The sequence below is a fragment of the Camelina sativa genome, chromosome 11 (assembly GCF_000633955.1).
Source record: "Camelina sativa cultivar DH55 chromosome 11, Cs, whole genome shotgun sequence".
In the NCBI taxonomy this organism is placed as follows: domain Eukaryota; kingdom Viridiplantae; phylum Streptophyta; class Magnoliopsida; order Brassicales; family Brassicaceae; genus Camelina; species Camelina sativa.
In genome coordinates this window covers 16166045-16191297 of record NC_025695.1, presented here as the reverse complement: position 1 = coordinate 16191297, position 25253 = coordinate 16166045, and the positions used below count along the sequence as shown (strand labels likewise).

The 25253-nt window shown below is 33.5% G+C and overlaps 7 protein-coding genes, 1 long non-coding RNA gene and 1 other non-coding gene across 14 annotated transcripts in view; 5 read left to right on the top strand and 4 right to left on the bottom strand.

Annotated features, from left to right (window-relative positions):
• Positions 727–1587, bottom strand: LOC104728029 (protein SRC2-like). Its single transcript, XM_010447071.1, has one exon. The coding sequence runs from the start codon at positions 1585–1587 to the stop codon at positions 727–729; it is 861 nt and encodes a 286-aa protein (XP_010445373.1).
• On the bottom strand, positions 3036–5063 carry LOC104723571 (FAD-dependent urate hydroxylase-like). The gene is made up of 5 exons (XM_010441950.2): positions 4903–5063; positions 4659–4805; positions 4507–4563; positions 4244–4409; positions 3036–3867 (listed from the first exon to the last, which is right to left on the bottom strand). The coding sequence occupies exons 1-5, from the start codon at positions 4971–4973 to the stop codon at positions 3115–3117; spliced, it is 1194 nt and encodes a 397-aa protein (XP_010440252.1). The 5' UTR covers positions 4974–5063; the 3' UTR covers positions 3036–3114.
• Positions 5814–8327, bottom strand: LOC104723568 (FAD-dependent monooxygenase andE-like). Its single transcript, XM_010441949.2, has 5 exons — positions 8128–8327; positions 7889–8035; positions 7572–7800; positions 7039–7267; positions 5814–6480 (listed from the first exon to the last, which is right to left on the bottom strand). Exons 1-5 carry the CDS (start codon positions 8196–8198, stop codon positions 5942–5944), a joined length of 1215 nt encoding a protein of 404 aa, XP_010440251.1. The 5' UTR covers positions 8199–8327; the 3' UTR covers positions 5814–5941.
• On the top strand, positions 10599–11555 carry LOC104723567 (60S ribosome subunit biogenesis protein NIP7 homolog). The gene has a single exon (XM_010441948.2). The coding sequence runs from the start codon at positions 10716–10718 to the stop codon at positions 11277–11279; it is 564 nt and encodes a 187-aa protein (XP_010440250.1). The 5' UTR covers positions 10599–10715; the 3' UTR covers positions 11280–11555.
• On the top strand, positions 12201–12273 carry TRNAK-CUU. Its single transcript has one exon. It is a non-coding gene; the product is annotated as a tRNA-Lys (tRNA).
• LOC104723566 (vesicle-associated membrane protein 724) lies at positions 12345–14684 on the bottom strand. Its single transcript, XM_010441947.2, has 5 exons — positions 14405–14684; positions 13356–13497; positions 13129–13249; positions 12841–12903; positions 12345–12757 (listed from the first exon to the last, which is right to left on the bottom strand). The coding sequence occupies exons 1-5, from the start codon at positions 14595–14597 to the stop codon at positions 12608–12610; spliced, it is 669 nt and encodes a 222-aa protein (XP_010440249.1). The 5' UTR covers positions 14598–14684; the 3' UTR covers positions 12345–12607.
• On the top strand, positions 15583–19235 carry LOC104723565. 6 transcript variants are annotated; one of them, XR_002033869.1, is made up of 11 exons: positions 15583–15757; positions 15896–16074; positions 16147–16303; positions 17223–17261; positions 17404–17512; positions 17612–17643; positions 17732–17832; positions 17924–17991; positions 18090–18166; positions 18590–18678; positions 18991–19235. It is a non-coding gene; the product is annotated as an uncharacterized LOC104723565 (long non-coding RNA). The 6 variants fall into 6 exon arrangements; XR_757374.2 differs by having other exon boundaries at positions 15863–16035; XR_757375.2 differs by having other exon boundaries at positions 15863–16051.
• Positions 23600–24518, top strand: LOC104728028 (protein SRC2-like). Its single transcript, XM_019231870.1, has 2 exons — positions 23600–24260; positions 24364–24518. The coding sequence occupies exons 1-2, from the start codon at positions 23600–23602 to the stop codon at positions 24516–24518; spliced, it is 816 nt and encodes a 271-aa protein (XP_019087415.1).
• Positions 24696–25253, top strand: part of LOC104723564 — a 2736-nt gene continuing 2178 nt past the window's right edge. The window contains exon 1 of the mRNA XM_019231570.1: positions 24696–25127. Coding sequence (XP_019087115.1) covers positions 25056–25127 — 72 coding nt within the window. The 5' untranslated portion in view covers positions 24696–25055. The remainder of the gene's footprint in view (positions 25128–25253) is intronic.

Here is a 25253-nt window from a genome sequence, read left to right as displayed (position 1 = left end):
TCTTCTTCACACATGAACTACAAAAGGCCGGAGAAGTTCAAGTGGTACAAGTTCAATCCTGCGACAACTCAGCCGATCTCTTCACCAAGTCATTGCCGACATCAACATTCAAGAAGCTCACGCACCAGATTGGGATGCGGAGACTTAAGGACTTCTAGGGATGCTTGGAACAGGGGGAGTAATGCGTGTTGTACTCTTTTTCCTTCACCATGGTTTTGTCCTAATGGGTTTTCCTGGTAAGGTTTTAATGAGGCAGCACCCCCAAGCGCATTATAGAGATTCTTCCTAGCATCGGCACGGTTATGTCATCCAAGGGGGAGTGTTGTAAAACACTTGGAGTGGATCTTCCATAACCGGTCCATACACGGTCCATACACGGTCCATACACGGCCCATGTACGTCCAAGACCATAAGGCCCATCGGCCACCTCCTTCGTCTATGTCGGTTTACTAAGTCTTAATGTATTTGGGCTTTGCCTTCACTATATATATGTAACTCTCGATTAGATTAATAAAAATAAGACAAGAGAAAACCTACTTCGATTTCTCTAGTTTACAACAACATGTAGTAGTTAAACCAAATTTTTTTTTTTTTTTTTGTCATTTATCAAGTCTTCCCTATATTCTCTCACTTCTTTTTTAATTAATACATACCAATAAAAATGAAAAGCAAAACAAAATATAGAAGACACCATAAATATTTTTTTAATAGTTTAGAGAAAACAAATTAATCATCAAAGCAGTTTGCGACATCAGACACTATATCTCCCATCACCAGCCCACCCAAAAGCCCAGCTCCCAATCCAATTCCAATTCCAAGGCCAGTCTCCTTCGGGTGCTGATACGACGGACTTGCGTATCCATATCCCACCGATGACGGCGACGCATAACCGTACCGTCCATATCCTTGGTGACTAGCTGGTGGTGGCGCGTGGCTCTTAGATTTACCAGATTCCTCCGTCTCCACAGCACCGTAGGATATTGGAAGATGACCCTTGCTTGATCCGGAAGCAAAAGGATGTTTTAGAAAATACGGCGGCTGAGACAACTTAGGAAACTGAATTGGCGATTCTGGTGGATGTGAGATTTGAGACGGTTGTGGATAAGCTGCCTTGTCTACAGACCTCTGGTTAATGATCGCCGGTAAATCTGGTTTAAACCGGTATGAGAAAGTTAAAGTGCCTGACCGTTTACCTGACGGGGTTCTCACCTGATAAATCATCAGTTTCATCTCTTGACTATTACCAGCATCGTTAGTTGGCGGCTTAACTGAATTCAAAAGTTCAAGTAATGGGATGGTAACTCTTCCGATATCTTTGTTACCTAGGTATCCACGAGATATCAGTCGCATGACGAGTGTCAAACGATCATCATACACCAATCTCTCATTGACAGAAAATTTGACTGGGTGATACCAAACCGGGTTAGATCCACGGGAGCGATCGACATTGGTTTTTGCCTTTTGTTTCTTTCGGGCATTTTCGCCATGAAGGGTGATGTTGACGTAAACGTTCATCTTTGTGATGAGATTGACATTTACAAGGTTGCTTGCAGATCTAATGTTGAGTTCTAGAGTTAGATTTGCCATGACTATAATGAGAACTTTAACTGTTGTTAACTTTGTAAGTTCAACTTATATATAATGTAAAACCAAAACGATAAGATAAACTACATATAGGAAATTAAATAATCTAATCTTAAAAATTATGTAAATAGGAGATAAAAATTTGTCTTCAAAAAGCCAAAAATTTAAGAAATACAGTGCATCACAATGAACTATTAAAAGTTGAAAACCCATTTTATACCATGTGGAAAAAAAAAAAAACACCATTTTATACCATATGTATATAATTTTCATTACTACATGTAGTAGATATACCTGTATGGAAGTATTAAAATATGACTCATCAGGAAAAATTTATTAGTTTCAATGAAACTTTACATTTTATTATGTCAAAAAAGAAAATTTAATATATAAATTAAATGAGAAAATCAGATACAGCTAGACAGGCAATAATGAAAATTGGTTAAGTTTAGGGGAGTCTTAAATTCTGACACCTCTCTATATATCTTGATATTGGTTAAACTCAATGAAGGTGATTGGTTGGGCTGTATAACCTTTCACAGTTTTTAAAGCCTAATAGGACAGTTGTCGTGTTAAAAACCTAAAACTTTTACTGCCTTAATTTAGCTATTTAATTTTTGTTCATGATTTGTTTTCATTTTTAAAGCAATTATTTTGGGGGATTTTATAGGCTTTTTTTTTAATTAATTGCAAAAATCAGATACAGCAAGACACAGTCAATAATGAAAAATGGTTAAGTTTAGGGGAGTCTTAAATTCTAAGACATCTCTATATATCTTGATATTGGTTAAATTTGCTAAACTCAATGAAGGTGATTGGTTGGGCTGTAACACCTTTCACAGTTTTTAAAGCCTATTAGGACAGTTGTCGTGATAAAAACTTAAAACTTTTACGGCCTTAATTTAGCTATTTTTGTTCATGATTTGTTTTCATTTTTAAAGCAATTATTTTGGGGTTTTATAGACTTTTTACTAAGAGTTTTCGGACCAAACAAAACCAAAAGTAATATTCACTATTTTTTGGATGATTCAAAGTAGATTTATTGAGTGAATAAGTACTCTTGATCGCTAAAAATGATGGTTAATATCTTCAGCTATTGGTGTTAATGTGTCAGCAACAATGTATGTGGTTTTTGGAGGGTGAAGATCATTTGGAATCTGCGATTCCATACAAAGATCAAGCTCTTACAAAACAGATTTTCAAAGTCATCGACACAAAAAATATTCTACCACAGAAAATGTGGAGTTTTTGTTTTGGGTGAATGATATAAAATATGTCGATCATAACAGATTTACAAAATGTTAGTGAAAAAGCTTACCGAGAGAAAGCATTGTGTATATTTTTTCTTCGGTTTTTACCATTATTTGTTATCATTACCATGTTGATAAATTGCATTTGCAAAAGACTAGATTCATTGTGTATATTATTTCTTCGGTATGGTCATTCTTAAATTGAGAAAGAAATATTTTATAAGAAAGAAACACGCAAAAATTAAAGCACACGAAAGATTACAAAGTGACTGTCAAATCTCTAGAGACGGCCGCAATCATATTGAGTATGACGAATCTGATCACGGCCAAACAATAGTACCAACAAAACTATAAAAATTAGTCTCACAACATTTGATGGCGTTTGTAGCAAACGTCCGGTCAAATAAGTTTGCATGGAAAGCCCGAGTAATCTCATCCGACGTTCCTTCACATACTCATCAATAGCTTCTTCAATACTTCTCATCGGACAATCCTCTAACAAGTCTCCGTGGTCCGGACCAACATTCCTAGCTAGACATCTAGCTAGAACGACAGCATCCTCTAGCGCCGCCGAGCCGCCTTGTCCCAAGAACGGACCCATCACGTGCATTGCATAGCCGGCTACTGTCACGGTCCCACGTCGAAATTTCCCGAACATGATTTCTGACGGCGCTCGGTACCTTAAGTGTGTCAATGACAATGAATCTACGTCGCATGTTTTCACCATTTCTTTCCAGTCTTCAAACAATTCATCCACCCATTTTAGACACAGATTCGCGATCGATTCTTGATCTTTGACTTTTTGATCATTGTCTTGCATATGCACCAGAAACCAAAAGAGTTGATTCTCGTTTAAAGGAAGCCTTCCGATTAAGATGTTTCCTTTCTTTATCCTTAGTAACTCTTGTGGAAAACCATGGCCATTTGGGTAAGTAGTAAACCCTCTCACCGCACGACTAGAAAACGCCTTTTTGGGGCCTAAGTTCAGGTAGTCACTAACGACCGAATTTGCACCGTCGCATCCAATCAAGACCTACGAGAGAGAAGCAAAACATTAGACTATATAAAAATACAAACGGAAACAAATGGAGAACCTTCCGTTTGTGTTTGATATTTACTTTTACAAATGAACATAATTTTTTTTGTTCTAAATAGTTAAGGAGTGGGTTAATTAATTAGAAACAAAAATGTAAACATAGATGGCTAACGTGAACGTGAACAAAAAATTGAAACCTTAATAATTATAACTAATAAGCATATCAACATCTTCTAAAAATCACATGAATATATATATATATATATATATATATATCGTAAATGCAAAACGCAAATGTAAAAAAACTTCGTTTCAAACAATTAAAGGCTAATCTTTGCTAATTGCTATGACCAAAAAAATAAAAAGTATGTACCTTGGCTTTGATCATCGTTCCATTGAATAACTGAACGACGGGAAACGACGTAGTTTGGTCCTCTTTTATAGAAACAATTCGGGAACCAAACCGGATGGTTCCTTCAGGTAGAGCATCGGCTAAGGCCTCAACAAGATCGTTCCTTTTAATACAACGAGCTTCATCTCTGTTTAATTCCAAATATTAAATATTCGAATCAGTAATGAAACTTACAACAAATATTTATATAAATGATAGAGTTAAGGAGGATAATTAGGAGGTACTTGATGGTTAAAACAAATTCTCGTTTTTCCCCATTTTCAATCAACATGGTCCGTGCCCTGTTCACATATCCAAGAAAGATTTTAAGTAAATATGAATTTTTAACCAAATTTGTGAACTTGTGATCAAGATTTTTAAAAAGATTAACAATTACTTGTGAATAAGAAGAGAAGTGAGACGAAGACGTTGACCGACACCAAGTTGATCAAGAGCTCTCCAACCATTGGTGAGTGTTCCAATTCCAGCTCCTTCTGATCTCACTTTCTCTGCTCTCTCCAACACCACACTCTTTATTCCTTTCCTGCATTTCCAACAATATACCCAAATATTTAAATTACATGTATCTAGTTAATAAATTTGATTTTCAATATAAAATAATAATAATAATAATAACAAACCTGTGAAGAGCAAGGGAAGTGGCAAGACCAGCGATTCCACCGCCGATGATAACAATTCCGACTTCTTCCATTTGAGAGCTGATAAATTTTCAGATCTAAAGTTTTTGTTTTAAGTTGTGTGAATGTGTATATAGTATAGTCTTTTTTTATTTTTATATAGAGAAGAGAAGGAGCGAAGACTTTTAGTTTAGACAATTAATTACTTGGGAGGCAATCAATTTACGTGAGTGTGGTGGTGGGTCATCGCGAGTCAAACATGTGCTACTGTTATCATGTAACCCCTTGACCGTTGACGCAAGCCATGACGCTACTTACATTAATCCATCTTTTGGATAAACAACTAGACAAGTTGTATACAATATGTGTACTTGTCCTTTTCTCCTAATATATATCTAAGTAATCGAAATCAATCTTCCACGATAACTTTTTTGTTTATTAAAAATGGGAAACGATTATATACCAAAAATCGAACATATCTTTAATTACTCGGAACATAAAAGAGAGCAGGACTACTCTTAGCTCTATTGCTTTAGTTGATTCATCTTCACATTCTTAGTAGGTTATATTGGACAATTTGACCTTCATCTTTACCTTTCTACAAATTATAATAAATACCGAAAATTCACTTTTTCGATAACCAGTAGTTTAAAATGTTGAGAAAATAAGAGAATTATATTTTTCTTTCCATGTAAAAATATTGGGCCTTTTCTTGATCTCTAGTGTTTATGGAAATGAAGCATAAGAAACAAATATTTGTTAAAAGTAACTATAAAAAAACTAGAATTATTGGCTGAAACGTGTTTGTTTTGAGAATAATATTTTGCAGGGGACGAGCCTCAAGAATGCTATTTTAATAAATAATAATTCTTACTAAAATGGTTTTTATTGGAATTTCTTCTGTCTTTCACTAGTGAGAAAGATTCATATCATTAGTGATTTTGTGCCAATAACATTCGAACAAAAAGAGAAAGAAGAAAAACATAACACATTTGCAACCGACCATCTCTCGTATTTAAACCGTACATAAGTATGATAAATTTTATAAACGGCCACAATCATATCGAGTGTGACCAATTTGATCACGAAACAGAATCATTAATAAAACTACAAGCAAGATCTTCCTTACCGGAGACGAGGCTTCAATCAAACAACCGGTAAGATATGTCTGTGTCGAGAGTCCCACAAGTCTCCCTCTTCTTTCTTTAACATACTCATCAATCGCTTCTTCGAGTTGCATCCTTGAAGAGGACGAAGAGACATTATTATTCACACTGTTTTGACCTAACTTCCTCCACAAGCATCTAGCCAAGACGACACCGTCCTCTAGCGCAGCTGAAGTTCCTTGCCCTAAGAATGGACCCATCAGGTGCATACTGTCTCCGGCAACTATCACAGTACCGCGTCGGAATTTACCCGACATAACGTCCCACGGAGCACGATACCTTAAACGGCTGATATATAAAGAGACCATATCGCAGTTCTTCACCATCTCTTTCCAATCTTCCGAGAATTCGCCTACCGATGCTAGTGCCAATATTGCAATGTCTTCTTGATTTGTTAAGAAGTTGGACTCTAATTCTATAACAAAATTCATCATATATACGTCAATGATCATGGAACATCATCTATTAAGAAGGCCTAGCCAGCTAGTGTCTAGTGACTAGTTTGGTTTAAGCCAGTTGAGCCCCAGTTATATTTAAAAAAAGAACAACCTAAACAAGAATAATCATATAGTAAATTAAATCTTAGATTTTACTAAATGAAATACACCAACTAGTCAGTAATTGATTTTTCTAAAATCCGAGATTGAAATTATTTCATTAAATCTACTTTAAAGTTTTAAACTGAAAACAATAATTGTTAATAGATACTTTCATGTTCATTCAGCTATATATAAAGTATTTGTAATTTTTTCATTATTATTTTTCTTCATTAAATAAATAATTTCAGTTGTTCAATTAAAACGAATGATGATTATATAATGTTTTCTATATAAATTATTATTATATTCAGTATATATGTACTGTATGTAATTCTTGTGTAATTATTTCTGTTCAAATTCATATAATTTTCGGAAAAAAAAAACGATAGAGCAATATAATATGAGTTGTACCATGAGCTATATATATTAGTTACCTTGTGGACAATTTAGCAGAACAACAAACCAGAAGACGAGTTTGTGAGTTATAGGAAGTCGGCCGCTTACGACGTTGTCCATCTTGATTCTTATAAACTCTTGCCGAAATCCATGACCTTCCGGGTAATTTGTGAACCCCCTGACCGCCCGAGCACCAAGTGGTTTAGTTGGGTTCAGTCCTAGAAATCTAGAGACTATAGAATTTGATCCGTCACAGCCAATCAAAACCTAAGTTAAAAGAAAGTACAAAACTAAATTAAAAGAAAGTACATTAGTACCAGCTATAAAAAACCATTTCATGCTAAACATGTTGCTGTCAATAACACTATTTAAAACACACACACGCAGTAGTGGATGTACCAAAACACGTTTTATAGTTCCGGTTACGACTTTCAAAAACGACACTGTCGACTAATCAAATCCACTAGCTAGTCTCAATAATTGATTTTTTTTTTTTGAACAAAGAACTCAATAATTGATTAAAATACAAAATTTATGACCAAAAAAAAAAATCTAAGGTTTCTTGACATACCTTTGCTTTAATAGGGTCTCCGTTTCGAACGTGTACAATAGGAAATGACGTTGTTTCGTCGAGTTTGACCGACATAATTTGGCAACCAAGACGGAGAGTTCGACGAGGAAGAGCATCAGCCAAAGCTCGGACCAAATCATTCCTTATTACACCTCTTACTTCTCCATACGACGCTGGTCCGACCGATTCTCTTCGCTTGATCCCTTTTTCGATCAAAACATCTCTTATCCTGTTTTAGTTCCGCACAAGAAAAATCATTAGCAACACCTTAAACTTAGAACCATATACTTAAACCATAAATCTTTATCTATACGTACTGAGGAATTGGAAGAGAATTAAGACGAAGCTTATCAGCAACACCGAGTTGTTCAAGAGCAAGCCAGCCATTAGTCTGAATACCAAACGCTGCTCCTTCTGATCTTACGGACTCTGATCTCTCCAACACAACGCTCTTTATACCCTTCCTTTATAATTATATGATGCACTAATAATTAGACTATAATATGTATATGCATGTATATATAATCGAGAAAGGGACGATGAGAAAATAGTGAACCTGTGAAGAGCAAGTGAAGTTGCAAGACCAGCAATGCCACCTCCAACAATCACTATGTCCAATTCTTCCATTCTTCTTTTATATCTCTTTTACCAAATGTAATGATCTTTATCTCTTTTAATTGCTCTTTATTATATATGTGTTGTGGCGGTGGTTGAAGCCACATGGGGCATGGCCATGATTGCGTTGCGTATATAGTGTACAATGGCCTGTGGTATTTTATAAATAGAAATATCATTAAGATTATGTAAGATTTTCAGATATGAAAGAATGATTTTCAGATATAAAATAAATATTAATAGTATTTGCCGTTTTCTATATCCAGAAAGAAAATTCTGTAAGATTTTCAAATAACGGAGTTTAATGAGAAATTTCGTGGTTGCACCTTGGCCGGTTGATTTTTCGTTATATGTACATATCATTTATAGCAAAACTAAAAACGTAGAATTAAATAACAAAGGGAATATATTAGAATTATCTTATTTTATAAAACTGAAAATCATTTTTATAATTTGTACTTCCTCTATTTTCATAATATGTATATATATATATATAATTAATGATTTAAGATTTTCTTCTTTTATACTTTCTTTCATCTTTCAGTGTAAAATTAATTATTTCTTGATTGTTTTAACAATTTGTATTTTACAGTTTGTTTTAAATGGTAGACTAGCTAGGCTTTAACCAGATAAGGAATATTGTTTTAAACTTTTTTGTTTCAAACAGAAAAATAAAAAGAAGTAATTTTAAAGATGTGAGCCAAAATATAAAAATCATATATATTGAATGCAGTTTGACATATGTTGTTTTAAACCTTCCATATGAGTGCCACATATATCATCATTCCAGCATCTGCCAAATGACCATAATTAATGTTAACTTCGAAACATATAGCCTTTTTCATTTTTCATTCCAAAGGTTAATGATTCATTCATCATTGTCTATATTTAATTGTAAAAATCATCATTAACTAAAGTTGAACTTTTTATCTTATGTAGAGATGTTGTGATGAAAAGGAAGGGTTGGGCTCTAAAGGAGAATATAACTCAAGATTGATGCAGACATTAATTTTTTTTTAATAAAATCAACATTGCTCAGTAAGCTAACTGTGAGGCAAATTGCTTTGTTCATGATTTTTGTTTTGTTAAAGATTTATGTCTCTATAAGATCTAACAAAGCTTCTCTCTTTTCCAGTGAAACAAGGTTATAAACGAATTTTATGATGTGTCTTTTGTGTGAGTGATATTGTTGAAAATATTGCTAGTTAGAAAAATATTTCAATATAGAGTAGTTGTTCTTACGTTAATTTCAATTGCATTAGTGAATGATAAGAAAAATAGAAATTACAATGATCAAATCATCAAAACATGACATTTGAAATGATAAAAAGAACAAAAAAGCAACTATATGAAAGTTGGCTAACTCTCTCTATATGAGTGTCACATCATCATTTCAGCATCTGCTGCATGTCAATAATTAATGTTAACTTTAAAACTATAGCCTATTTTCCTCATCCATTCCAAAGGTTAATGATTCATTCATCATTGTCTATATTTAATTGTAAAAATCATCATTAATTAAATTTGAAATTTTTCATATTATATAGAGATGTTGTGATGAAGAAGAAGGGTTGGGCTCTAAAGGAAAATATCACTCAAGATTGATGTAGAGATTTTTTTTTTTTTTTAATAAAATCAACATTGCTCAGTAAGCTAATTGCGTGGCAAATTGCTTTGGTTTATGACTTTTATTTTATTAAAGGTTTATGTCTTTATAAACTAATTTTATGATGTGCATTTTGTGTAAATAATATTGTTGAAAAGGTTGCTAGCTAGAAAAATATTTCAATATAAAGAGTAGTTGTTCATACCTTAATTTCAATTGCATTAGTGAATGATAAGAAAACTAGAGATTACAATGATCAAATCATCAAAATATGACATTTAAATGATAAAAAGAACAAAAATAAAATAAAAGAAAACTCGCGGCGTAGCGCGGATAAACACCTAATATATTTTAATTTTTCCACTAAATTATGCCATATCATCTTTGAGCAATGTCATTGAAAAAATATTATGGGGTATAAAACATTGATCTTATGTTGATTTAAAGTTCATGATTTGGTGCATAATCATTTACCTCCTAAATTTGGATGCTTTTTGAATTTTTCTTGACCACTGAGGCAGAAAATGCTCAAACAAATATTTTTCTTGACCAATCATATACAGTATTCCTAAGTGAAGCAAAAGAAGGAATGTCAAAGATAGTATTTGCATAAAATCAAGTAAACTAATTTTAGATGTTTTAAATGTATGATACGATTTTTACGAGTTATCATCCTTATAATATGGTTTAATAAAGTTTGTTAGATAAAAATGAAATATGAAAGAATTCAAGGGTTGGAATGATAATACATATTTCTAAAACAGAAGAACCAAATTATAAATTACAAAACATAACTCATCGGCCGCATTAGGTTTTGGTACTAAATCCCTAAAACCCTAGAAAATACAATCCCTCTTAGAAACAGAGAGCTTCTTCTTCTCCTTCTTCTCCAAATTCAGTTTACTCTCTCTCTTCCCCCAAAGATGCGACCTTTAGACGAGACCGAGACGACCGTCGTCTTTGAGAAGCTCTTCAAATTCGTGGGCAACAACCTCAAGAAGATCGTCGAGAACCCATCAGACGAAGGACCCGAATCAACACCCGGAAGCTACTGCTTCCGCCTCCAGAAGAACAGAGTCTACTACGTCAGCGACGCGCTCGTGAAGCGAGCCACGAACATCTCCAGGAAAAACCTAGTCTCTCTCGGAACCTGCATCGGCAAGTACACCCACGCCGGTAGCTTCCATCTGACGATTATGTCGCTCAATATCTTGGCGGCGAATGCTAAACACAAGGTATGGCTCAAACCCACTTCGGAGATGTCTTTCCTTTACGGGAACCATGTGTTGAAAGGAGGGTTAGGGAGGATTACTGATAGTATTGTTCCTGGAGATGGTGTTGTTGTGTTCTCTATGTCTGATGTTCCGTTAGGGTTTGGTATTGCGGCTAAGAGTACGCAGGATTGTAGGAAATTGGATCCCAATGGTATTGTTGTGCTTCATCAGGCTGATATTGGAGAGTATTTGAGGGATGAAGATGAGCTTTGAGGGGTTTTTAAAGGGCTTGTCTTTGTTGGAAATGTTTGTTTTAAGTTTATGTTAGTCGGGTCTTGAACTCAGTAGCTTGATTCTGCTTGTTCTAAGTTATAAGGTATGTAGCGGTTGTTACAAGTTTTGTTGAAACTATGGAAAGTCTCCATTTTTATGAATCTGTTTTAAGGTGTTGTTGATGTTTTTGTGAGTGTTTTTGGGTATGTAAACGCTCACATACATACGCTAATTATCAATTCGGTAAGCTGATGATTAAGATTTGTGTTGGAAACTGCTTGCTTTTGCTTTGATTTTATTGGTCCGTAAAGCTTGAAATTGTTCACAAGCTTGAAACCTTGATCCTTGAACTTAATAGGCCCATAGAACTATCTGTTAGTTTTGTACTTTGTATACCAGTATGAATCATTACAAATTTTGCCCAACATGGTGCTGGATCAATGAAAGTCTCGATCTTCCTGAAACCGAGTATCTAAAGGCTAAAGTTTTACAGATATATGTGACGTTTCGAATATGTAAGCTGATTTTCACTTTTAAGCTACTACTGTGTCTGTTGAAGTATCTATAGGCTTGTGTACTATCGCCAAATAATGTGGTGAGCAGATGCTTGAGCCAATAATTACGACCTGAGATCTTACTGAGACACACATTGCATAACTCTTCCTGAAAAATCTTGATGATGTTGTAGACAATGAAAATTTCAAACATTACGGTTTTTCATCTGCAAAGCTCAAATACAGGACCAAAGAAATGTCTAGAAATCAGGATTTCTAACGAATATATTTATATGCTAAGTATACGGATTGATATTTTCACTTATTCCTGCAATTTTACAGTTGTCTTCCGGTCTTTGATGCAAAGATGAGTTGTGTCTAGAAACAAGTTTTCTAGGGGTTATATACTTAATATGGTGTTCACAAAGCCCGTCTAGCTCAGTTGGTAGAGCGCAAGGCTCTTAACCTTGTGGTCGTGGGTTCGAGACCCACGGTGGGCGCATTTCCTTTTTGCGTTTTAAGTTTACTACATCGACCATATGTTCTTTTTCTTACTTTAAGACATCCTCACTGTTTTTTAGTTACGCAACATAGAAGCTCTAAACGGTACATATTGTATTTGTTAACCTACACCATATTTTTGTTAATCCAACGAAAGAACACACACACTTACATATAATACAACATTCAAAGTCAAAACCTTGCAATATAGATATGGTACTGTTTTGTTGCCCCCCTCTCTCTCCTATCTCTCTACCGGAGACTTTTTTTTGTCTCTGTGGCCGTTTCCGCGGAAGGCTCTAACCATCGCATACTGAGTATTTTGTTGTGTCTTCAATCGGTGCAATTGAAACCGTGACAAACTGAAATCCAGATAATGAGAACAAGTAGTAGCAAGATCCCAAGAACCACAAGTTTTATCTTCATGTTCTGGTACCACAATTTCCTCCTCACCTGTGTTCCTTGTTTCTTGTACTCCTGCGCCTATAAAGGTTCAAATACACTTATGTTAAAGATATGCTATGTCAGAGAAGATTAGCTATTTAAAGGTCAAGTGTGCTAACTACCTGAGAACGAAGATTCTCGGTCTTGTCAGTAAGAACAGTTAGATTTTCCCCTCTGTCAATTGCCTATAGATAAAAAAAAATATTGGTTAAGTATTATTATTATGCGTAAATGAACAGTGAATTGTCTCTGCTTTAAGGCAACATTCCAACATTGTGTAATGGCTTTTTCACAGAGACATCATTGTAAAAGGTAAAAGCAAAGGAGAAATGATTGATAGTCTAAGTGTGCAGAAAGACATAAGAGAAGAATGAGATAAAAAAACTATGAGAGTCATCATTAGCAAATACCTTGTCAATGTTCTCCAACATTATACTTTTAACTTCTGAAACTTGAGCCTTGACTTTTATTAGTTTTTCAATCTCCTCTGCATGGTCAACAATATACTTCATGTGTTCTTTCATCACCGGCCTGCAAAATTTTTTGTTACCACTTTCGTCAAGGGTCTAAAATCTCTCACTTGTGTTCATTATACTATCGAATTTTTTCTTCAATTAAAAAATGGAAATTTAGGTACCCGAAATCCTTGTTCAGACTTTTGGCGATAGCTGTGCTTGCTTTTCCACCTCCATATCTCTTCTTGAAATCAGCTTTCACACGTTCCAGAAACGCGATCGAGATTTGCTTGCTAAGAGAATCTTTCGCCACAACACAATATGCTGAAGAAGCATAACAAAGACATAAGTCAATTTCAAGAAACATTGTACAAGTGAAATGAACAACATATATACTTATGTTTCCGCAAGATATAAGTAGAACATCATTTCAAGAAGAACTAGTTCTCCTCATAACATTGCTAACGACGCAAAACAGTAAACAGTTTCTATAAACTCAAAGGACACCCCGCAAATAGAGAACCCAATATGATTTATCACTGTTTAACACAACAAGAGTAACAACAAGTAGAATATACTTGAATAGTAATGCTAAATAACCACTGTCTAAGAACTTTTAAACCCATAGATAAGTGCTAAAGAAGAAGATTCCAGTTCAGGGAGCAACACTATACAGTCAAATCCTGCCTCATGCATGCCAAAGATGGAATCTTTTCATCTCTAAAACCATTAACTGATACCTTATAGAAAGACTGATACAAACATCTCCAATCTGCATCACATAAAGGTATCTCCAAATATAGGAATCATAATGCAAAAGCGCTCACCACCATACAACACACCAAAAATAGAAACACAAATAGATAGTACATACAAACTACCACCAAACACGCAAAAGACTTAAAGACAACAAAGTCCACAGAGATCTATCAAGCTTAGATATGTGTGCTTAGCCACAGTAGTATTTTCCAAGTGGAAACCAAACCAAATCAGCAAAAAGGAATCATTTTTTTACAAATCTTAATGAAACCAATATACATAACAGTGCTGAATCAACAAGTAAGACGAAACCAATATACAAAGATCCTTCAACGCCCCTAAGATTCATATTGATGCATAAAAAGCTTTAGCTATAGATCCATACTGGGTTCAACCAAAAAGAGCAATTTTTAAAAAAACAAGACAATGTTATTGTTCATTCCACGAGAGACAGGATTAGAGAATGACAAACCGTAGCCATCTTCGACGAGGAAATTGAAGGTATGGTGATCGCAGTTGTAAGTGAACTTGCTGCTGCTGGAGGAAGGAAGCTTCTGGAGACACTGAGAAGCAATAGACGGGAAATTACCGGTGAACTCTGTATACTCGGCGAGGATCATAGTGCCTCTGGCGACGAAGCTGTAGATAAACGATTCCTGACCCATTGAGTCGCGCCACCGAGTTGGCTCAGGCAGAGAGAGAGAGAGAGCTTTGATTCTTTACCTTTGGAGCAAAGGAACAAGTAATTTTCCCGTGTTCACTCACTTAATAACTTTACTCCATTTTTATTTTATTTTTCTTTACACTTTTTTACTCATTTCATGAATTAATATATTCCTACATCTTCAAGATTCTCTTCTCGAAATACAAAGAGAAGATAGTCAAGAAAAACTTTTTGTTTTAGAGAGGTTTATTAATTATTTTATACATGAGGAAAATAATAGTTTAATATAATCTCTTAGCCAGTAAGAGTTTGAGAATTTTTTTGTCAAATTCACATTTTAGTTTTATATTATATTTAGTATATGATGCTTATGTAATTATTTGTTTTGGAAGATTTTCTAACAATTTTGATATCAGTGAATTTGTTTTGTCCAAAAAAAAAAAATGATTTTCCATGGAAAGGAAATTAACGTTTTATTTTTCTTTAATATAAATTGTTGTAAATGTTGTATCAATCCCATAATTTGTGACTAACAAAGTAGTGGCCAATCAACAAAAACAAATAATAGTCGTAACTAAAATTGTAGCAAAAAAAAAAAAAAAAAAAAAAAAAAAAAAAAAAAAAAAAAACAAAGATACATCATAAATTTTTTACAACCATCTTAGTTGGAAACATTATATTTTTACATGATATAGTGGATGATGAGTTAGGTCGTAATTATAAATTATTTATAGTTATATTTTTTTTACATATAATATCCCTATTATTATTAACTAATAAATTTTTATTTTGTAAAAAATTATAAAAGTATGCCATTGGAGTTATGATTAATTTAATCAATTTAAAAAAGGGTAAAACCGAAATTTTATGTCTCTGATAAACGGATAAAGACGCGGATCTAAAATGACCCGGTAATATTGTTTTCGGATCTTATTATTTAATCTTCACCGTTGGTTGACTTTGATCATAACCGTTAATTTAAAAACCTAAAAAAGTTTTTCTCTCTCTGTGCTCTCTGTCGCCGTCTAAAACATTCTCCTTTGGGTACTACTAACTCCGGACGAAAGCGAAAGATGGAGAGAAAGAAGAAGATGAACGTAGTTCAAGGTTTGAAGAGGATCCCTCGCATCAAATTCCCACAGCGACATTTCAACCCTTCAGGTTTTTTTTTTTTGATTACCTCCAAAAAAATCCTATGTTGAACCTTATATCGTTCTTCGTGTTTACGCTCTTCTCTCAAACCTCTTTTATTTTTTCATCTCTTAGAAGTAGAATTTTAAAAACTCTCGATGCAATAAGCGGCTGGCTTCTTGATTTGAGGAATCTCGGGAGATCTGGGCACGAAATTTCGCAAGTAGAAGCCTAAACCAAAATTTCGATTTGGAAGGCTTAATTTATCCTGATGAAGAAATCTAAAGAACAGATTTGAAGCAGTTGGCGTAAGAATGATTCCAAGTAGAATAAAAAAAAACATCCGGGTAATCTAAACAACATTTCAAATCTGTTATTTTCCTATCATTTATGTGGTTTTCTCAATATCGATATCGCAGATCAGATGCTTTGATGTCCCAGTAAAGAGGCAGTGACTGTGAGAAAGAGAGGAGGAGATAGTAGTAAAGAGATCTGAGATGATTTGGTGATCAATTTGAGGAAGAAGAAGAGATCGACTCCGAACATGAGTCCAGCCTTTAGCCTACATACGCTTCTGTAAATCTCTCCTTCTTCTATCGCACTTAATTTGATATGTTTGTTTCAGTTTTTTTGTATTTTTCACGGCCAACAATTTTCTTAATCACACGTTGGAATGTTTTCGTATGCAATGGGTTTTTGGGAATTGCAAGAGCATATGCATGTTATTACACCTACTTTAACTTGGTTTTCTTAGTTTCAAATAGAATATTATATTGGCGATGGTTCACAATCATTATTCCATGGGTTTTGTAACATGATGTACTGTTTGATTCCATGACATGTGCAATATACATTTACTCTGTGATGTTGTTTTATTTCTAGATTTTTAAAAAGATATAAAAGGCAAAGTGCTACACTTTGTAAGAAGGATAGTCGTGTATCTACTAAGGTTTTTTTTTTTGTTTTTACTCTTTTAAGTTTGGATTTGAAATCTATATCTAATGATTTAAACCAAGTTTAATTGGAATTTTTTGACTGAATCTTGATTTGTTTTGGTTCATGTATATTATTTTTCAGATTGTTGCATGCGTGTGTGTACTAAGTTGTTGTTGACCTTTGCTTTTAAGTATAGACAATTGTTTTTCCCAAATCAAACCGGTATTATTCGTGATGTGATATTTATAAGATTAATGGATTCATACGTGTATTTCTCTTGGTAAGTGATAAATCTTTTTTGACTAATTTTTGTTGTGGCAATCAGAGAACAATTCCTGTGGTAAATAATAGTAAACTAACCACTTGAGGGAATCAAGGATCAAAAAGAATGGGACGTAATTATGTTCAATTGTGAATTTTACTCTCTATGACTTCGTTCAATTTTTGTTTTGTTTGATGATCATTTGATCTTTTCACTTTGTTGCAGGAATGACCATTATCTTTGTTGCTGATAGACAAATCTTTAACTAAATTTTAATCATTGTTAATTTGTTTTCAGGGAGGACTCATGATGAGATTGACAAAGATACTAGCAACTGTGAGTTTTTCAGCTTTTTAGTTCTCCAATTCTGCAAATTTCTATGACCCTTTCCATTCGATCTAATATAATCATTGAATTTTTACAGAATCAAATTGTTTATATTGATCTTTAAGATCCTTTAGCTTTCTTAAATTTTCAGGTCGCTGATTTGGTGGTCTTCTTATGTGAGACACTGGGTGATTCTTCCTCTATGAAGTGTTTGGCTGAGACACCAAAGAAAAAAAGAACAAATATGACTGAGATGTTGGGTATGATGCTCAAGCCCTATTTTTGTGAGAAATTAAAAGTGTTTATGTGAATTATTAGAAGAATTTGTGATATCTTCTTGATTTGGTTTGGGTTTTCAGGTGCTACCCATTACTCCATCAAAGTGGCCCAGGTAAACGATTGTTAAACCTTATCCTCATACTTACTTTTAAATGTTAGTCCCTTTTTGCTTAACCTTACAATTTATTTGATTACTGCAGTGGATCCTTCAAACTTCTGGGGCAACCAGTTACATGAATCCATTGGAGAGGACAAATACAGAGAGGGAATGAAGGATGATGCTACAGTAGCTGGTGTCAATGTGAGTCTTCTTTAGGTTTATTAGTTATTGGTGTTTGGTTCTGCTTTAAGTCCATAACATCGGGAAAATAGACAGTTTATTACCTATCCAGGTCCAGTATTATGAAGATGAGTCAACACCTACCGGAACTTGTGGTGTCTATGTTTTTGGTGGAGAAAGGTCAGTTTACAATCAATCTTTATATCTGCTTTTGATTATTCTCTTAACAAGATGTCCTTTTGTTTAGTTGTATTGAGGCGTCTTTCCCTCTTTTGCAGGTTGCTCATCCCAAATCTTTCTGCTGCAATCTGCTTCAAGGTTGAACACCTGCAGAAGCCTGAGAACTGGGCTATGGGTAAAAAAATCTCATCTTCTGACTTTTTTCAAAACTGACTTACTTTAGGCAATAGAGAATTTAATAAATGTCTACGTTTGTGAGGGTCCGGTCCTAGGTAGTTTTCAGCGACTACTTTTACAGTTCTTTGATGTGGCTAATTGAGAAAAGAATCTCATTAGTCAAATCGCCTTCGATAAAACAAGTGCAAAATTCATAAATGTATCATGGATTATAACATAATTTTTTTACTATGTTTTATCAAATTGAGTCTATCGTTTACATATAAACTTTTATAGACGTAATACATGTTTGCTTTTAGAGTATCTAGCAGCAAACGGTCAGATTCTGTATTTTCTACTACTAAACTACATGCAATACATATCACTAATTTCTTATTTGATGAAATTTGTTAAATTATTTTTTTTCTTCTGTAATTTAAAGATCCAAATAGGTTTAGAATGACTGGAGATACCACATTTGCTCGACGACACCTCAGTTCTTGGACTGAAACATCGTTTCAACTTAAAATTGTAAGTTAGTACATATTCTCCATCTTTTCTAATCACTTTATTAGTGAGCATATGTCTCAAATACAAAGATTAGTAATTACTATCTCTTTTTCTTTTATTAGAAATGTTTCTTCAGTCAATTTTTCAACTCGGTGGCAAAAATTGATTAACCATAGAGTAGAAGAGTTCATTTTTATCAAGTTATGACTGAGAACCATTTTTATAGCTTTATAACCATGGAGAATAAGAGTTCATTGTCAAAATGCAACCAGTTCACTTCTTTTTCTTTCCCTTTGTTTGGTCTGATCAACTCTTTGTCATCTGTCTTTTCAGATGGTTTTTTTTTGCTCAAGCATTTGTCTCCAAGTTCTGGCCTCTTCTTCAGCACCAACAATGTGTTTCTGAGAAGAAGAGCAAAGATCTCGACTTTCAAACTTCGATCAAAGGCGAAGATTATGATGATGATGATGATGATGGTCTTTTCAGAGAATATGTAGTGAGGCTGGGCATTCGGGTAACCCGTTCGGGTTCGGGTATTACCCATTCGGGTTCGGGTAAACGGGTTTAGAAAATAGAACCCATTGGGTATTTTTAGATATATGGGTTCGGTTCGGTTTGGGTACTATCGGGTTCGGATCGGTTTGTGTTACAAATTTTAGAACCTGATTAGTACCCGAACTACCAGGTACCCGAAAAAATATAATTAAATTTAAATAAATTTAGATAAATTTTGACTTATATAACTAAATATTTTAGATATTTTGATTATTTTTGATATTTAGGTATAAAACTAAATGAAATATTCAAAATTATGATTATAATTTTGGGGTAATTGCATTATATTAATGATAAATATTATAAATATGTTTATATGTTCGGGTTTAATGGGTACCCAAACGGGTACCGGGTATTACTCGATCCTAACCCGAATCCACGGGTATTAGAAAATAGAACTCAATAGAGTTTTATAGACAAACCCGTACCCAACCCGAACCCGATTTTTCGGGTTGGATTCCGGATTGGGTATTCGGGTACGATTTTTATGTCCAGGCCTAGTAGTGATGGTGATGAAGAGCTTAGGCCTTCTCGCTGATCCGTGAAGCGAGGGGTTTCAAACGACACAGTTCAAGGAGCTTTCTAATCTGTTTGAAGAGAAAGTGCCAAGCTTGGAGAAAGTGAAGCAAGAAGACATCAAACAGAGATGGGTATCGATGCAATAGATTTGCCAAGAATTTTGACTGCCTTTGGCTTAAAGCAAGGATCTAACGGTAAGCGTTGCAGGAGAATGATCAGATCATTTGATGGAAATAATGACGAATCGATTTCTATTGATTTGTGAAATTCATGGAGAACAATCTATTAGTTTATTATCCTGTTTTTCTTCTTGCCGTGTCTGTTAATATTGTTGTCTCAAAACCTTTTTAAAATTTCTGAACTGTCATCAAAAATTCACTAAAACTAATGAGAATGGAGATAATTGTCACAGACATGAATACTCTGCCAAAACATAGAGGCTAAGCCTAACAAATGCCGTCAAATTTGTTATATTGACACCTATAATCATAATTACGGTGTTTCACTCCGATAAACCAAACTCAAGTGAAACAAAAAAAATTGATGTATAATCATAATTATATTTATAAAATACAGACAAAGAATTATGAGCTTATGACTTAACAATTTCACATATACACCAAAATATTGACAAAATACCTTAAATGAGTGGCCAATTAATTTTTATGAAAAATACTAATATTATATAATTAAAATTTTATTACTTAAAAGGGTTTATTAATTGACCAAATAAATCTTTTGTCGTTGTTTTTTGAAGTAATTTAATTTATTTATTGAATATATATAATTTCAGAAACCATAATTCAACTTTGATTAAAGTCCGGTCTATTTTCAGTATTAGGACAAAATAATATATGCTAACTAAAACAGGTAATTCGAGTAATGAACAAAGTATACTCTAACATTGAAAATTAATTTTTTTTTCTCGCTTGAAAATTAATTTTAAAAACAAATTCGCATTTAATGGAATTTGCGGAATTTGTAGTTAAGGAAATAAATATTAATTTATATTTAAACACAACGTTTTGGTTATTGTGGGAATTAGGAATCAAAGATTTTTCTTTTGACTAACAAACATTAATTAGATATTTTTCAACCATATATTTTGTTATAGATATGGATAGTTTCAACATTTAAATATAAAATATAAATAGTCCTAAAATAAATCTTATAAGTTTTGCAATTAACAGATTCATATTAAAAAAATAAATATGACAGTAACAAATTACTTTGAGACGTTTATTTTTAGAATTTTTTATATCTTTGAAAATAATTTGGAAGTTTTTGAGAATTTCTTACCCAAAATGTTTTAATAAATATTGTCTAAAAGGTAATTATTTCAAAGATAGTTATGGAACACAAAATTTTTTGGCGGTGTGAAATGGACATGATGGGATAGGACGGGACTATATGACATGTAAAGAACTACTTTAAGATGAATATTTTGAGAGTTTTTTAGAATTATGATCTACTAACTATATAAAAATTAAATATTCAAATGCAGATTCTATGTATCTACATTTTTAGCCAAACTTTTTTAAAAAATATTGTCTAACGAGAAATTATTTAAAAGAGTAAAGTTATGGGCATAAAATATGTTTTCCGTTTCAAAATAGATACGTCTAGGTTATATACATGCAATAATCCAATTAAATCTATATTGAAATACGATATTTGGTTTAACACCCTTAAACAAAATGAGAAAAATATTTTGATTAGTTTAATATACACGTGAAAAAAATACTAGTTGTGTTTGGTTATTATGAAGATAATATTATAGTTCAATTTCATATCATTAAATTTCTTAAACTTTAACTAATTTGGGTAAGAATTGACTATGTTATAAATAAGGAACTACTTTAAGACATGTATTTTGATAATTTTAAATATTAGGGAGGTCACCAGACCCTCCTAACATTTTACTAGGTCCATTGTTTGTTATATGGCGAGACGGTTTAGGTCGATATTGATAGAATTTTAAAATATTTATTAATTTGGTGTTATAACAAAGATAATCATCATTTTATTATTTTATTAACACCATAAATATTAAAATATTGTACATATTTAAAATGATTAAATTATGATTATGTAGTAAAAAGAAATTGTTGTGCCATATCCCACGGGTTAAATACTACGTCAACTAATCACCATTTCCTATATAAACAACATAACTATCGATTTTCAAATAAATTATAAACTATTCCACACAAAAAAAATTGGAGTATTTTTGAAAATATTTTGAGAGTTTTTGTGAATTATATTTTTTACTAACTAACTGTAAATTAAATATCTAAATGGAGAATTTAAAACACAAATTTTAAATATTAGGGAGGTCAACTGAACCTCCTAACTTCTTACTAGGTCCGTCGTTGGGTATATGGCAAGACGGTTTGGGTCGATATTGATAGAATTTTAAAATATTATTAATTTGGTGCAGATAATCGTCATTTTATTATTTTGTTAACACCATTCATATTAAAATATTATATATATTTAAAATGATTATGTACAAAACAATTTGTTGTGCCACATCTCACGGGTTAAATATTACTAATCACCATTTCCTATATAAACAACACAATTATTGATTATTAAATAGATTACTAACTATTCCATACAAAAAATATATTTGAAATTTTTTGCAAATTATACTTTTTACTAACTAAAGGTAAATTAAATATTCAAATAGAGACTTGATATATTTTGTGAAGTAACTAGCCACTTTGGAACAGGTACTTTAAGAATTTTGGTATTTTTTAAAAGCAGTTAGAGTTTTTTAAAATTGTAATTCTTTTTGGATAATTTCAACTAAATAAATGAAAATAAAATATTCAAAAAGAATTCGGGTATCCCGTCTAAATTTCTTACCTAATCTCTATTAAAAATATTGTCTAACGAATAATTATTTAAAAGAGAACAAACATAAGACAGAAAAATTCTGATGGATATGAGACGAGAGGAGACAAAACGAGAGGAGACGGGATGGGAAATTATAAAACGGGACAGGACGGGAAGAGACGTATTTCGCTTCCAAAGTAGATACGTCTATGTTATATATGTGTAATAATCCAAATTAAAACCAAATTGAAATATGATATTTGGATTTCATTCCAATATTGTACAAATACTTAAAATTATATGAAAATATTTTGCCCGTGCAGTAGCACAGATTACTACCTAGTTTTATGTAAGAAGAAAACATGCAGTCTTTAAAACCTCAAAATAATATTTTTTAGAAAAAAAAATATGAAAAAATAATAAAAATTTATTATGTAAAAACTAGATATTTGTAAGAGACAATTGTTACAATTGGGCTTAAAAGTTAAAACCTCTAAGACTTTTTGCAGCCTAACCAATTACCCACATTGGTTTTAGTAAATTTAAGCGGATAGAAACTTGAAATGCAGAGACGTGTTAGGATTTAAGATTAGCTAAAACACAACTAATTATTATTTTATTTATTTCACTATATAATTGTATCAGATTCTTTTCTAAAGATGGTCTTTGCATTTGATAAGATTACTTTTTTTTGATACTGCAAAATAAAATATTTTTTTGAAACTAATAAATCTTTTCCCATGTCAAATGAGTCATGATTGTATACTTACAGACTTACAGTTACAGTTTCAATATTAGTATATCTATGCTACATATACTAAAGAAAATTGTATATTTATGGGAAAAAGTGGGTTCCAAAATTTCATTTGGATGCAATGTATTTCTGAAATTTTTTTCCAAGTATGTAATGACTAAATCTTTTAGATTTCCATTTGAATATATTTTTCGATATTTAGTTTATTATATCGTTTTCTTTTACATTATAAGCTCACATCTGTAGAGTTGATGTTACACTCACGTTACAGTTATGGCGAAACTAACTCTAGAGCTCAAAATCAATTCCGCAAATAGCCTTCTGAATGTCAATTTCATCACAAAGATGGACGTTTACGCCAAAATCAACATTCGTGACGAAAACACCCAGAAGAAACAAAAGGCGAAAACTATTGTCGATCGCTCTGGTGGGTCTAACCCGATTTGGAATCAAGCTCTCAAATTTTCCGTCAACGAGAGGTTAGTCCGTGATGGTCGTTTGACACTTGTCATGAGATTAATTTCTCGTCGAATCCTAGGCAACAAAGAAATCGGAAGAGTTGGCATTCCGTTACTTGAGCTTCTGAATTCAATCTCGCCGCCAATTAGCAGTGGCAGTAACAATCAGGAGATGAAACTGATGAATCGTGAGGTGAGAACTCTGTCTGGAAAACAAGCAGGATTTTTGAACTTTCAGTACAAGTTTAAATCGGATTCACCAGTGATGGTTAATCAAAATTCGGAAGATGAGACACCAGCTGATCCTCCATCACCGCAAATGGAGCATCTACCTTTGGCTCCACCAGAAGTGTCGATTGAGTTTCCTAGGCTGCCTGAGCCACCAAGTCATCCTTCATCACCGCAAATGGAGCATCTACCTTTGGCTCCACCAGAAGTGCCGATTGAGTTTCCTAGGCTGCCTGAGCCACCAAGCCGTTGGACCGAGCGATGATCTTCTTCCCATACCTTACTATGCAGTTGCCGTTGGACCAGGCAGTGATGATTACTTTCTAATACCTGTCTATGAAACTGTGACAGCGGAGCAAGCCATTGATCATTTCAACTACATACCACCATCACCGAGCCTCCAAGGATATGAACCGTACGGTTATAGACTGCAGACACCAGAAGACTCACTACCGCCGGCACCACCGTCGTCACCAACAGGATATGGAAATGGAAGGTGGATGTAACAAGAGGCCAAGGAGAGATGATAGAGACTTGGATTGGAGAAGCTGGGCTTTTTGAGTTGGTGGACTAATAACAATAATGACGGGAGAATTTGTGTCTGACCTGACGGGAGAACTCGTTTGTTCATTTTTTCTGTTTTTCGCTTTCTTTTCTTTCTCTTCTGTAATCCTCTATAAACAATTTCTTTCCCCTCCTCTTAAACAACATGAACTCATTGATTACCCAAACTACCGACTAACTTCGACATATTAAAAATACAAAACAAAACGAAAAGCCATATTAGATCGGATGAACAAGAACAAGACCAAGTCTCGGGAATAACAACAACAACAACCTATCATATCAGATAAAAGTAAAATTATTATTTTTTATTGTAAATTTTTGTATTTTGAAAATTTGAGCGTCTGGTCTGAGCAACGACATCACTACTACTAATAAGGTCTCTCTCTCATGTTTGTTTCTTCTCACTTTACCAAATCTCTCGTCTTCTTCTTCGTCTTCGCCTGTGAACTTTGTTGACTCTTTAAAATCTATAGATAATGGCGGACCAAACCACTTCCGATTCAACATCTCCACCGGCTCCTGTCTCCGTATCTTCTCCTACTGCTCCTGTAATCTCTCTCGCTCTCTCTCGTTTGCTCTCTCTAATCACTTTAATTTTTACGTGAGTAGTCTTAGGGTTCTTCTGGGTTTCTGAGTTTTTGCGGTTGTTATTATAATTGGGGGGGGGGGGGGGG

Coding starts and splice junctions, on each gene's coding strand:
- LOC104728029 (XM_010447071.1), bottom strand. CDS start 1,587: ATGGCAAATCTAACTCTAGAACTCAACATTAGATCTGCAAGCAACCTT.
- LOC104723571 (XM_010441950.2), bottom strand. CDS start 4,973: ATGGAAGAAGTCGGAATTGTTATCATCGGCGGTGGAATCGCTGGTCTT. Junction 4,806..4,902: donor ACTTCCCTTGCTCTTCACAG/GTTTGTTATTAT, acceptor TTGGAAATGCAG/GAAAGGAATAAAGAGTGTGG. Junction 4,564..4,658: donor ACTTCTCTTCTTATTCACAA/GTAATTGTTAAT, acceptor ATATGTGAACAG/GGCACGGACCATGTTGATTG.
- LOC104723568 (XM_010441949.2), bottom strand. CDS start 8,198: ATGGAAGAATTGGACATAGTGATTGTTGGAGGTGGCATTGCTGGTCTT. Junction 8,036..8,127: donor ACTTCACTTGCTCTTCACAG/GTTCACTATTTT, acceptor ATAATTATAAAG/GAAGGGTATAAAGAGCGTTG. Junction 6,481..7,038: donor TCTGCTAAATTGTCCACAAG/GTAACTAATATA, acceptor ATTTTGTTATAG/AATTAGAGTCCAACTTCTTA.
- LOC104723567 (XM_010441948.2), top strand. CDS start 10,716: ATGCGACCTTTAGACGAGACCGAGACGACCGTCGTCTTTGAGAAGCTC.
- LOC104723566 (XM_010441947.2), bottom strand. CDS start 14,597: ATGGGTCAGGAATCGTTTATCTACAGCTTCGTCGCCAGAGGCACTATG. Junction 12,904..13,128: donor TGTTGGAGAACATTGACAAG/GTATTTGCTAAT, acceptor TTTTATCTATAG/GCAATTGACAGAGGGGAAAA. Junction 12,758..12,840: donor CCGAGAATCTTCGTTCTCAG/GTAGTTAGCACA, acceptor GAACCTTTATAG/GCGCAGGAGTACAAGAAACA.
- LOC104728028 (XM_019231870.1), top strand. CDS start 23,600: ATGGCGAAACTAACTCTAGAGCTCAAAATCAATTCCGCAAATAGCCTT. Junction 24,261..24,363: donor GCTGCCTGAGCCACCAAGCC/GTTGGACCGAGC, acceptor AAACTGTGACAG/CGGAGCAAGCCATTGATCAT.